Source organism: Phocoena sinus, chromosome 20, assembly GCF_008692025.1.
Source record: "Phocoena sinus isolate mPhoSin1 chromosome 20, mPhoSin1.pri, whole genome shotgun sequence".
Classification (NCBI taxonomy): Eukaryota; Metazoa; Chordata; class Mammalia; order Artiodactyla; family Phocoenidae; genus Phocoena; species Phocoena sinus.
This window is the reverse complement of record NC_045782.1, coordinates 39,337,327-39,350,743: the sequence shown is the minus strand read 5'-3', so window position 1 is coordinate 39,350,743 and position 13,417 is coordinate 39,337,327. Positions and strand designations below refer to the sequence as shown.

At 48.3% G+C, this 13,417-nt stretch overlaps 1 protein-coding gene across 2 annotated transcripts in view; it reads left to right on the top strand.

Moving 5' to 3' along the window:
- The window catches only part of STAT5B (signal transducer and activator of transcription 5B), a 62,529-nt gene that overhangs the window by 37,019 nt on the left and 12,093 nt on the right, over window positions 1-13,417 (top strand). The window contains exons 2-12 of one of the 2 annotated variants that reach the window (XM_032615386.1): window positions 360-497; window positions 3,590-3,718; window positions 4,940-5,029; window positions 5,957-6,131; window positions 9,403-9,533; window positions 9,741-9,892; window positions 10,365-10,520; window positions 10,930-11,109; window positions 11,467-11,554; window positions 11,632-11,754; window positions 12,418-12,510. In XM_032615386.1, the coding sequence (XP_032471277.1) occupies window positions 4,961-5,029; window positions 5,957-6,131; window positions 9,403-9,533; window positions 9,741-9,892; window positions 10,365-10,520; window positions 10,930-11,109; window positions 11,467-11,554; window positions 11,632-11,754; window positions 12,418-12,510 (1,167 nt within the window). In that variant the 5' untranslated portion in view covers window positions 360-497; window positions 3,590-3,718; window positions 4,940-4,960. Of the gene's footprint in view, window positions 1-359; window positions 498-3,561; window positions 3,719-4,939; window positions 5,030-5,956; window positions 6,132-9,402; window positions 9,534-9,740; window positions 9,893-10,364; window positions 10,521-10,929; window positions 11,110-11,466; window positions 11,555-11,631; window positions 11,755-12,417; window positions 12,511-13,417 lie in introns of both variants that reach the window. The other variant, XM_032615384.1, reaches the window with a different exon arrangement.

The window sequence follows — 13,417 nt, the reverse complement described above, 5'->3', positions numbered from 1 at the left end:
TACTGTTGAAATGCTGCTTACTGTTGCTTCAAGTTTGGAACACATGTAAAAGAAAGAACATGTCTGTGATATCAAAGCTATAGGCAGTTCTTCCCTTAATGCTGGATCTGTACTTTTGCTTATAGGACTTCAGTACATTTTATAGTCAGAGCTTCATAGACACAGTTATATACCTTTCCATGGCCACACTGAATTTTGAAAACATTTTGAAGCTAAAATTCAGTTCAAGAACACTGATCTTTAGTCTGTCAGAAAGAGCTTAAATGCATTTATCTCTGGCCTTTATAATCGAGTATTTACTCTGATGGATTTAAAAGGGGAAGAAAAAAAGCTCATCCAAACCACTGATTGTTTAACAGATTGTAAACCATGGCTGTGTGGATACAAGCCCAGCAGCTCCAAGGAGATGCCCTTCATCAGATGCAAGCATTGTATGGTCAGCATTTCCCCATTGAGGTGCGGCATTACTTATCCCAGTGGATTGAAAGCCAAGCTTGGTAAGTGAACAAAGTTTTTTCCATCATGTTTTGTGAAGCACAAGCATATTGAAGTTTTTGTTTTATATATAAATTTATTTATTTTATCTATTTATTTTTGGCTGTGTTAGGTCTTCGTTGCTGCGCATGGGCTTTGTCTATTTGCGGGGAGCGGGGGCTACTCTTCAATGCAGCGCATGGGCTTCTCATTGCAGTGGCTTCTCTTGCTGCGGAGCACGGGCTCTAGGCTCACGGGCTTCAGTAGTTGTGGCACTCGGGCTCAGTAGTTGTGGCGCACGGGATTAGTTGCTCTGCAGCATGTGGGATCTTCCCGGACCAGGGCTCGAACCCATGTCCCCTGCATTGGCAAGTGGATTCTTAACTACTGTGCCACCAGGGAAGCCCCATATTGAAGTTTGATTGGAAAGACAACATAGTGAATACTCTAAAAGTTGTACATTTATAAAGAAAATTATGTGACCCATGAAAAGGTATTTAATTCCATCTTAAAGCTTAAGAAGATGGAATGGCTATTGGGATTTTTAAAAATAGGATTTGTTTCCTTTAATAGTAAATTTTGGCTAAAAGCATTAAAATATTGCTGCTAATAAACAGTTAGCAAATATGTTGTGAGTGCCGAGCAGTGTTGTAGGTAGAGTTCATAGAAAACGTTGAAGCCCTTGTCCACAAAGAATTTAGTGTTTAATGGGGCAGTTAAGGTATGCACATGCATACAATTTAATAAAGTGTATTATTAACAAGTTTAACAATGGTGACTTTGGTATTTTCAAATGTATATGTTTTATATATATATATATAGGTAAAGACCAAAAGACAATACACCAAAACGTTAACAATAATTACGTCTTAGTCTCAGATTTAACAGCCATGTTTATTTTTCTTATTTCCCAAATTTCTGTTTATATACCCAGGGGGAAAATTGTTTTTAAATTCTTTCAGAATTACCACAGTGCAGTAGACTGACAACAGAGCTTTTTAATCAACAACGTTATTGCACACCAGGCAGCAGGCTATCTGCTGTTCTGCTCAGGGCCTGGGCAGGTGTTGGTTGGTTACCAGTCTCAGTCTGATCTGTCGTATTCATCAGATACTTCAGGCCTCCACCGTCATGGCCAGGAGAGCAGGGGTCCTCATTGACAGAGCCCTGGAGAAACCAGCCTTTATGTTACTATTTGAGGCGAGCTGTAAACCCGTCGGTAATGTTGCCTCTGAATAATTGCAGTTGTGTGTTCGTAGCAGATTTCTGTTCAAAAGCTGGAGGACACCAAAGGAGGGCAATTTTCTAGGCAATTAAAAAAAAACAGAACTCAGCCTCATGTGATTGAGCAAAAAAGGAGCTAACTATGAGCGTGTCAACTGTACCTCGTTTAGTGCTTTTCCATTTCCTTTTCATTTTTCTGTTAAAGATTTGGAGAGTTCAGAAAAACATTAGTAGGAAGTTTCTGTTGATCTAAAATTTCATTTAGTAAATTTCCCATGCAGTCTTCTTACTGAACATTAAGAGACTTATGTTGATATCAAGGAAAACCTGAATTTTATTCGGTTTTGGTTTTAAGGATATAAAGATTTTAATTAAAACATCTTCAGTTCTTCACGTTTAAACTAAGAAAGTTCATATATATATATATGGCAGAGAGTTAAGTTTTGAAGTACGAGAACCGGTAGTACTTGATTTCCATGAGCTGTGCTCAGAGACTGTCGCTTCTTAAGAGTGGAGCATTATTGCCAGTCTCAACAGAGGTGCAGGGCTGCCTTCATTCCTTCCAGGCTTTTATTCAGACATATTTAGTACATAGCACACACATATTTGAAATTTGGCTTTCTCCACTGCCTTCTCAAAAGTGCAGATTCGAGCATATTATTTGACGAAGTAATGTGTCAGTGTTTTGGTATACCTGTTTGTGCCCCCATTAGAAATTAGTTGCTAATGACTTCAGGGCTGTGTAGAGATGACAGAGCTGCTTAGCTATCACCAGATCTCTTGTTTGGCTCCAGACCCACCAGCAGTTTATTTCAACCTTACAGCTGTTAGTTTTCTTCAGTGAGCCGAGTTAAGTAATTTAGTACTGCCCAATAGCAATTGTTACCTAAGTTGTTTAAAAAAAGAAAGAGAGGGGCTTCCCTGGTGGCGCAGTGGTTGAGAGTCCGCCTGCCGATGCAGGGGACACGGGTTCGTGCCCCGGTCCGGGAAGATCCCACATGCCACGGAGCGGCTGGGCCCGTGAGCCATGGCCGCTGAGCCTGCGCGTCCGGAGCCTGTGCTCCGCAACGGGAGAGGCCACAACAGTGAGAGGCCCGTGTATCGCAAAAAAAAAAGAAAGAGAGTCAGGGCTGAGGGGAAGAGTGGGGGAAGAAAGGGAGGGAGGGAGACCACCCAACCCCTGTCAACAGTTAAGTGGCTCTGAATTAATACGAAGCCCTGTTAGTGACTTCTGTGGTTCATTGGAGGAGTTAACATTGCCTACATGTCCCAAATCTGCAACTATTGATGTAAGTGTTTGACTTGCATAAATACTTGTAGGCATCTTCTGTCTTAATATCCCATTTCTAGGGCTTCTTAGAAGTAATGATAAATGTTGACTCACCTGCCTTTACTTAAGAAATACTCTGTGTGAAATTAGCAAGACGTAGAACAAGTCGAGGCTGGAAAAAACACATACAGCATTCTTGACCCTGTGCCCCCTTACACCCATGAGGGGGTAACTATAAATAGGAAATTATCAGAGTCCCTATTTCCTTCAGAGTACACAAAGCACTTTCCTTTTCCCTTCATTCCTAGAAGCAAATAGCATAAGCACCAGAGCAAGTCAGTAGGAGAAAGAGCAGTACATTGCAAAGAAAAAAGAAAAGAAAATATACTATACATCCCACTTAGGTAATTAGTGGATTAGGAATAGGTTAATGTAGGTATCTAGTCAATTTGAATTGGACTGTTTCCTAAAATTTGCAGTGAGCATTATAAAGAAACTACTTTAGCCAAAGAAAAGGTGTGATGCGTTGAGGCTGCATTTATACAGGCTGTGTGCATGTATGTATACATATGTATGTAATTTCTTTCCCCTAGGGACTCAATAGATCTTGATAATCCACAGGAGAACATTAAGGCCACCCAGCTCCTGGAGGGCCTGGTGCAGGAGCTGCAGAAGAAGGCAGAGCACCAAGTGGGGGAAGATGGGTTCTTACTGAAGATCAAGCTGGGGCACTACGCCACGCAGCTCCAGGTGGGTGTGATCTTGGGGCCTCGAGGCTCCAGGTGGGCATGAGCTCCAGGCCACGCAGCTCCAGGTGGATGTGAGCGCCAGGCCACACTTCATTGTCTTCCCTGCAGGGGCTCTTCCTTCATTCAGAGATTTTCTTTTTCTGCTTTAACCCAAGGTTGTTGAGTCACATGTGACACGTATAAAGTTCTTATTGTTTGGCTTTGTGGTTGTAGCTGCCTTTTTTAAACTTTTTATTTGAAAATAATTTCAAATGTGTAGACAATTATGAGATTGATACTAACCCCTACCTGCACTCAGACTCACCTGTCGTTAACATGTGCTTTACTGTATTCTCCCTCTGCGTGTACGCGCATGCAACACACACACTCACACATATTTTCATCGCTTGAGAGTAAGTTACATGCATCACGTCCCTTTGTCCCTAAGTACTCCAGTGTGCGTTTTCTAAGAATATGCATCTTCTCTTATGTAGTTACGGTACACTTATCAACTTCTGCAAATGTAACATCAATACAACACTTTTAGGTAATCTTATACCTTTATTTCCATTTTGTCCACTGACTTACTGATGTCGTTTAGGGCAGTTTTTTCCCCTCCAGCCCAGGATTCTGTGCAAGATCACGTATTGCATCTCGTTGTCATGTCTCTTTAATCTTTCATACGGAACCATTTGTCAGTCTTTCTTTGTCCTTCGTTACATTGACATTTTAAAATAATTCAGCTCCTCTATTTTTTAAGTATAACATGGACCTTATTTGGGGTTTGTGTGAAGTTTCCTCATGATGAGATTCAGGTTACACACCCCTGATCAGAATTCTAAATAAGTAGCGTTGTGTCTTTCTCAGGGTATCACATCCAGAGGCGTACAGCGTCCATCTTATCCTCATTGGTGGTAGTAATTTTGATTGCCCAGTCAAGGCGGTGTCCAGTTTCTCCTCTAACATGGCCTCTTTGAAACGTATTCTGTTTCCAAGCATGGTGCCCTTACTTTAAGCAAATTAAGATGCAAGAAATGGAATAATTTTACCTTCTTCCTGTAATTGGGTTTCCCACAATGCGCTTTTCCTGTCCCCGTTGGCATTGAGGAGTAGCTTTTCTCATGATTACACCATTGTGCCACTAGGAGTTGCCATCCTAAGATCTGGCCCCCTGCTGTGAGGTACAGTTCGGCCCCATAGCATGGAGTGGAACAAAGTGATGTTTGCTCTTGGATTCTTTCAGAATACATATGATCGCTGCCCCATGGAGCTGGTCCGCTGCATCCGCCATATTCTGTACAATGAACAGAGGCTGGTCCGAGAAGCCAGCAATGTGAGTGTCCATGGGTTTGGGGAGAGGCATTGGGATGTCCTTTCTTGCCCAGCTCTTTCTGGACCCAGCTTTGTCAAGATGACTCGGTGTGCATCTGTTGGTGTCACTATAAACAGAGCATTGTCCTGAGAAGCCCAAAGGAAATAGAAGACTGGTCTCTGATCTTAACTGACTTGTAACCTTGATGGGATCGCAACCACAAAGCAGTGTGAACAAGTGCAAAATAATTTTACCCCACCTGAATTATATTTGAGGAGAGGCATGCTTATATTCAGGTGAGGTTACTTAAGAACAGCCTCTGCTCTCCCCCCCAACCCCACAGCCAGGTGTTGAAGAAATAGATCCAACCAGGGTAGTTCAGTGGCTGGATCCGCAAAGCCCTTGTGGATGCCTCCCCTGTCACTTCACTTGGGGTCTCCAGGACACCGCCTGTGAGTGGTTCAGCCTCTTCCCTCAGTCACAAGGTCTTGAGGGAGGACACAGATGATGTGTGTTCCCACAGCCTTCTCCCCCACTGTGTCCCCAGCACCTAGCACAGGTGGCATTGGGTCAGTGAGTGACTGTGAAATGAGGGGTCATCATCATTAGTAGGGAAACCCAGGTAACTCCTGGGACATGTTGAGTTCTAGTCTCTCCAGAGAGAACCCAGATGGACCCTGGGTGGGATGCTCTGGTGGAGGTCAGAAGCTTTCTGCAGTACTTTATGAAGATGCCGTAGTCCGCCGGGTCTCCTGTTGCTCCTCTTTTCCCACTCTACCCCAACTCTCACAAATAACACTTGCAATTCTCTGACTGAAAGTTTAGCTTTTGGCATCTCAGCCCAGTTGTAATGCGAGCGTCGCCCTTTCCTTGGGACTATGGAAGGCTTTCTCCCATCCTCCTGCCCAGCTCACTGCTGCCCACACTTTCTCCCTGATCTGTCTCCAGGGTAATTCTCCGGCTGGAAGTCTCGCTGATGCCATGTCCCAGAAACACCTTCAGATCAACCAGACATTTGAGGAGCTGCGACTGGTCACGCAAGACACAGAGAATGAGCTGAAGAAGCTACAGCAGACTCAAGAGTACTTCATCATCCAGTATCAAGAGAGCCTGAGGATCCAGGGTGAGGCTGGTGTGGGAGGGCAGCGTGTGTCTGGGGGACGGGAATGAGGACTAGAAAGAAGCTGGTCGGGTTGGAAGAGAACCAGTTCTCCGTTTAGAAGCGTTTACCTCTCTCTGGAGTAGAGGAGAATCACTTGCATTGAAGGCAGTGCAGGAGGCTGAGGCTTTGGAAGGGAAGAAGACAGGCGCTGGCCCTTGGAAAGCTTGGGGTCTCACTCTGACTACCCATATCCAAGGAGCTCCTGGGCCGTGAGCGAAGACATTTCCTCTTGTGGGAAGGAGCACACGGACTAAGGAAATAGTATCAGACAGTACTTTATGTGGCAGACATTTTGTAAGTGATGCTTTATTGAAATGTTAACCTTTCTAAGCAGGGAGGGTATTAGGGCCACGGGGGCTGTGTTTTACAGCCTTTTAATGTTGTTCTGTGTGGTTATTCAGAGAGGCCGTCCTGGGGCAGAGCAACTAGTGCATCTCAGTTAGCCCTTACAGACAAGGGCTCCCCTGCCTGCGGTAAATCCTGCTGGCACTTGGGTACAGAGTCAGAATTCAGTCTGGAGGGTGTGGAGCCCCGCGAGCGCCCCCTATTGACCTTATAGAATTTGGCAGGGTGACTTTAATACAGGCGTGCTTTGGAGATGCCAAGGGTTTGAGTCCATAACCGCTAAAATAAAGTGAATATTGCAATAAAGCAAGTCACATGAATTTTTTGGTTTCCCAGTGCATATAAAAGTTATGTTTATCTAGACTGTAGTCTGAGTGTGCAATAGCATTATGTCTAAAAAAATGTGCATACCTTAATTTAAAAATATTTTATTGCTAAAGAATACTAACCATCTGAGCCTTCAGCAAGCTGTAGTAGTATATCAAAGATCACCATCACAAATATAGCGATAATATTGCGAGGATTACCAAAATGTGACACAGAGACAAGAAACAAGCAAATGCTGTTGGAAAAACGGCAGCCAGTAGACTTGCTCGACACAGGGTTGCTAAAAGCCTTCAATTCATTTAAACAAATAAAAAGGCAGTACCTGTGAAGGGCAGTATATTGCAACACAGTAAAATGAAGTGTACGTGTAGTTTCCTCTCCCCGGTTGCATGCCCAGTTCAAAATCTCAGAGAAGCTTTAGCTCAACCAACCAGCCATGAAAATACACATGCATACACATACCAGGTGTTCCTCTACTACCGTGCCTGTGGGCTCCATTTTAGAGCTGTATTAATACTATTTATTAACTCTGTCCTCCCCAGTAGAATATAAATTTGTTGAGAAGGAACTATGTCTTTTATCTCTGTACCCTGAGACTAGCACATTGCCTGAATCATAGCAGCTGTTGAGGAAATGTTGGGGGGATAATTCTAGCAGCTCTTCTTCCGATCTGAATCCATCCCAGACTGACCCGAAAGAAAGGAAGGCCCTCCTGCTACATTAGGGAGCAGGACATTTCAGGCTATTATTTCTACCCAAGGCCGTTGGCTGGTTGACAGTATTGATGGTCCTGTTCTGGGCTTTTCTGTTTCCTACTTGTGAGGTTGGGTTCCGATTCTGGTTTGGGTTTGTCCCCATCGTGCAATGTCAGTTCAGTCTCATTGATCAAGTGCGCCCATCAGAAACAGACTACTGATCTGTCTGTGCAAGGGAAGTCTCAGCTCCCTCCAGTGGAGCAGACAGCTGCCTCAAGTCTCCTGGCGTCCTTCCCGGAAGCGTCTCCAATTTGCCAGGAGAGACCTAAGTGGGTCACTTGCATAAGGAGGCTGGGCCTGGCGTTGGGATCCCCACCACCTCCCTGTGGGCGGCAGGATTCCGAGGTGGCTCTCCAGATTCTTCTGCTGTGTTCCTTACCTGCTCCGTCCCCCGCAGTCATGTTGGAGCCATATTTCTAAGTTCTCTTCTAGTTCTGGGCCTTCCTGGCTGTCTAGGGTTGCGTTAGTGTGTCCTTAGTTGCTTTTGTGCGTCCATAGGGCAGGGCCTCGGTCAGTGTGACATGGCCCTCAGAGGCCTGCCGGGAACTTGACCAAGACCTGCTGACTGACGCTCTCATCTTCTTGACTCAGCCCCAGTAAGGACCGTGGGACGTTCCCAAAGCCTATTGGATAGGAATGCCAGCATCTAGGATGGTGATTGCCTGTGGAGGGAGGGATGGGGGTGCCGGCAGGGGAGGGTGTACAGGTGCTTAACTGGGGAAATGTTTACTTCCTTAAGCGGGCCTCTTGATACACAGGTGTTCCTTGTATCATCCTTTCTATCAGTACTTGCCTAGGTCTTAAGTATTATATAACAGATTTTTTGAAAAGGCCTCGTCGGTGAGGCCTCGTTACCTTATTCCTGCCATCGATGAGATGCCTGACAGCTGGTGTGGAGAGAAGCGGCCTCCCTCTCTTGAGAGAATCTTGCTGCTTTCGTGTCCCCAGTGGCCCTGGACACTCTGTCTCTCTCCCTCTTCCGGCTGGTCTGCTGAGCTCACGGTGACCCAACCTGGACAAACATGTTAGGCCCCTTCAGCACCTGGAGAAACCCCCCCCCCCACTTCCCCGAGGAGAGGCCCCTTCAGCACCTGGAGAAAACCCCCCCCCCCCACTTCCCCGAGGAGAGGCCCCTTCAGCACCTGGAGAAACCCCCCCCCCCCCCCGCCACCTCCCCGAGGAGAGGCTGCTGCGCTCAGCCCCGCGGAGCAGGGCCTTCCTGATGCGGCTCTGTCCTGTGAGGTTGGGGCTGAGAGCTGCTCCATGAGCCTTTAATCCCGTCCTGTAACCCATTGACCGTGAGGACTGACTCTCACCTGGAGCTGATGGTGCCAGGCAGCTTCCTGAGTATTTTCTGTATCATTTTTGCTCATTTAACGTCACAGCAGCCACTGGGGCAGGTGCCGTGATTCTCCCATTTTATACCTGGGGAAGCTGAGGCAGGGGAGAGTGAGGTGATTTGCCCGAGTTCACCCACCTTCTAAACGGCGAGGACACACTTCAGACCAGGCAGGGTGGCTCTAAGCCGGACCCCGCGTGGGGAGAGGAGGGCTGGGCGGGCAGGGAGGCCATGGGCTGGCTCCTCCCCAGCTGTACCCCGAGCTTCCGTCTCCCCACTCCCCAAGGGGAGCTCAGAGTCGGGGGGCCAGGGGACGGAGCCCACTCATCTTTGGGGGCTGTGGAACCTTGACGGGCCACTTGTCAGCTGTGTCCCCTCCAGGGTTTTGCCTCCAGAACAGGTGAGTGCGATTCTGCCGGGCTCCCTGCTGGACCCGGGGAGGTCATGGTCCTGTGCCCTCCTCCAGCTCAGTTTGCCCAGCTGGCCCAGCTGAACCCCCAGGAGCGTCTGAGCCGGGAGACGGCCCTCCAGCAGAAGCAGGTGTCCCTGGAGGCCTGGCTGCAGCGCGAGGCCCAGACGCTGCAGCAGTACCGCGTGGTGAGTGGGCTCTGCGTCCCTCCCCTCCCGGGTGTGGACCTGAGGGAGGGAGAGAGCCAGGAGGAGAGCGGGACCCAGCAGAGCAGGAGGCCAGAGCCTTCCCCGCTGTGTGGGCACGCAGGGCAGAGCGGGTCGGCAAGGGGTGAGGGGAGGCCCTGTGGGTGTTCTGAGAGCCCAGAAGGGCCGCTCCGCCCGCCCGCCCCGCAGGAGCTGGCCGAGAAGCACCAGAAGACCCTGCAGCTGCTGCGGAAGCAGCAGACCATCATTCTGGATGACGAGCTGATCCAGTGGAAGCGGCGGCAGCAGCTGGCGGGGAACGGAGGGCCCCCCGAGGGCAGCCTGGACGTGCTACAATCCTGGTAATGGTAATGGGGGGCCAGGCGGGGGCGGCAGGGGCTCAGCGTGGTGCCACTGGCTGCTGTCCTGCTCCTGTGTTTACGTGAGCAGCCGGCTCCCTCTGACGGGGCACGGGTCTTATTTCACCAGGGGTCTGGTTCCTGATGCAGACTTTGGTGCCCCCGTCCTGTGCCACCTTCCCCGGAAGGGGCGTCCCTGGGTGAGGGAGTGGGGTGGGGCCAGGTGTGCAGAGCGACGCTCAGGCTGGTTGGACCCAAGTCAGGGTCGCTCCTCCTGTGAGTTTCTTTGTGTTTCTGGGAGGCAGGGCAGCCGTGCTCTGCTCAGTGGACAGGCCGGGCGGCTAGGGCGCCGAGCCTTCCTGGGGGTGGAGCTGGGTCTGGGCCTTCTCCCCAGCCTGGGAGCCTTCTGGCTTCTGGCCTGGAGGAAGAGGGTGAAGGCTTTGTCCTTCCCTTTGGCCTCGGGGCTCCCGTGCAGGTGTGAGAAGTTGGCGGAGATCATCTGGCAGAACCGGCAGCAGATCCGCAGAGCTGAGCACCTCTGCCAGCAGCTGCCCATCCCCGGCCCCGTGGAGGAGATGCTGGCTGAGGTCAACGCCACCATCACAGACATCATCTCAGCCCTGGTGACCAGGTGATTGCTGCCTCTTGGCCTCGCCCAGGCCCCATCCGGTTGGCCTGGGTCGTGGGCAGCAGGGTCTTTAGAGACAGGGCGCTCTGGCTTGAACCCTTCTGTCTCTGCCTCACACCCTCATCCCACCCCCCTCTGTCGCCTGTTGCTGTGGCCTCTTGCTGTTCACCTTGCCCGGTTTCTCTCGTGGACACTGTATGGGCTCGTTCCCCCCGTGTCAGCTGTTGAGTTCATCTCACTGCCTCCCCTCCTGCCAGCTCCCCCGACTCGCAGCGGCCCCCCCGGGACCGGGGGCTGTGCCACAAGCCCTTCCTTCGCCTGCTGTGCCCCGCGCAAGGCGGCCTCGGCACGCGGAGGGCGGGACCGGAGCGCCGTGCCCTGAGGCATCACCTGGTCACTTGTGTCCCCGCAGCACGTTCATCATCGAGAAGCAGCCCCCTCAGGTCCTGAAGACCCAGACCAAGTTCGCAGCCACCGTGCGCCTGCTGGTGGGCGGGAAGCTGAACGTGCACATGAACCCCCCCCAGGTGCAGGCGACCATCATCAGCGAGCAGCAGGCCAAGTCGCTGCTCAAGAACGAGAACACCCGCAAGTACGTTGCCCTCGAAACAGGAGGAAAGTGATCCCACCTTCTCGGAAGTTTCTAGGCCTGGCCGTTCCTTTGTAGGAACCCCATTAGCTCTGTGTCCCCTTCCAGCTCTCAGAGAAGCAGTAAGGGGGTTCTTCTGTGAAGAAACTATGATTTAGTAGGGATATGTCTATAGGAAACTTCTTATGTGTTTTATGTACATTTATTTCGTAGATAGATTATACAGCCGAACCCCCATCTCCTCTTAAATGAATTAAGTTTTTTGACAACCTTCTTTATTTCCTCCTACCCCCAATATGTTTTCTACCTGGTGTGTGCTGAGACCCTGTATGGGTTTAAAGTTGTCTGTCTGATTTGCAGTGATTACAGCGGAGAGATCTTGAACAACTGCTGTGTGATGGAGTATCACCAGGCCACGGGCACCCTCAGCGCTCACTTTAGGAACATGGTGAGGATGGGGAAAGAGGGTGAACGAATTTTCCCTAGCTGTTTGAGGGCTTTATCCTCTATTTTTCTCCTTTTCAGTCCCTGAAACGAATTAAGAGGTCTGACCGTCGTGGAGCGGAGTCGGTGACGGAAGAAAAATTTACAATCCTGTTTGAATCACAGTTCAGTGTTGGTGGAAATGAGCTGGTTTTTCAAGTCAAGGTGTGTGTGTGTGTGTACTTTATATCCCAAAAGAATTGTTTTGATCACAGAGTATCTTCTTGTGATAATTTTTTTAATTTAATTTTTATTTTATATTGGAGTATAGTTGATTTTCAGTGTTGTGTTAGTTTCAGGCGTATCTTCTTGTGATTACTGATGAACAGAAGTGAGGAGACCCTCATCCTTAGGACTCTATCTCTTAGATTCTCTTAAGACACAAACAAATAATAACGAAATGAAATAGCCGGAGATGTAGGCAGAAGCGAACCAAGAGAAACATCAGTCAGGATGGATTTGAGTACAGTTGTAGTAATTTTAGACGTTCGTTACTTGCTCTTTTTCCCCGGAAATGTCTCCATTTTTCTTCTCTTTTCTCTCTTAGTCTCTAGCTTTGAGAAACTTACTCCATCCTTCAGAAATATCTAAGAAATACCTAAATACCAAAATGTCACACAGAAATGTCTCTTTTAAAAATATCTAAAATTTCTAAGCCTGTGGCAATGTGCAAAGTCTCATTATTCCTGGAGCCCTTCCTATTCTGTATTCAAGGGTGACATTTACTGAAACTTGTAGAGAGAATAAACGTGTTGTGATAGAAAAAAAGGGGAGGAGGGCGGCGCGTGGGGCTGCAGGAGCTCAGCCCTGCTCCTGTGTCTTTTTCAGACCCTGTCCCTCCCGGTGGTGGTGATTGTCCACGGCAGCCAGGACAACAATGCGACGGCCACTGTTCTCTGGGACAACGCTTTTGCAGAGCCTGTGAGTGTATTCTTTGGGCCTGTGGGCCTCAAGATTTTGATACTGTTGTCATGAATCTCTTTCGAGTCTCTTTATCCCCACCAAAAGGCATAGAAGGAAAATGCAGTTTTGTTTAGTGGGAGGCAGAATGGAGAGTATGTGGAAAGTAGAACGAGCAGGGGCTTGAAGAAAGGCCAGGGTTTCAATTCAAGCTCCACCACTTCCTCACTCTGTGACAACAGGAAATTCACTTGACCTCTCTGAGTCTAAATTTCCCATAAGTGTCTGCAACACAGGGAGAATAATGCCCCCGAGTGGTGTTTGGAAGATTCATTTAGGTGATACACAGAATGCTTGTCGCATAGTCAGTACTCTATAAATAGTATTTTGAATTGTGGGTGAAACCATGAATGGAATTTGGGACTCCCGGGTTTCTTTTAGAGGTTGTACCTCTCAGGAAGTCACTTAGCTTCGAAGTTGTTTCCTGTCATCTTCCCTCCCATGACTGAGGGTGAGATTTAATGTCCTTTCCAAATTTTAGATTCTGTGATTCATCCCAAGTCTCATGAAGAATGAGATGCTTTGTGTAAAGAAATAAATATGATTCTGCGGATTTACGCACCCAAATGCTATCTGGTTACCACTCATGTGCTGCTTGATCATTTTCAAAACATTTCAGTAGGCAGAGTTCCATGTGTTGGCATATTTCCAGTAGAGGTTAGTCCACAAAAGCATGATAAAAGCTTATACTTGTTATCTGGGACATAAAAGTATGTCCTTCTCTAATGTGGCTCTAATGTGAAGAGTACAACTTGGCATTTTCAACAGGCCTCTTTAGAGAACAATATTTTTGCTGTAGGGGTGAGATTCTTAGCAGAAATTCTACGATGCTTGTGCTACAAACCCTGCGTTTGAGGCTCCTTTTAAA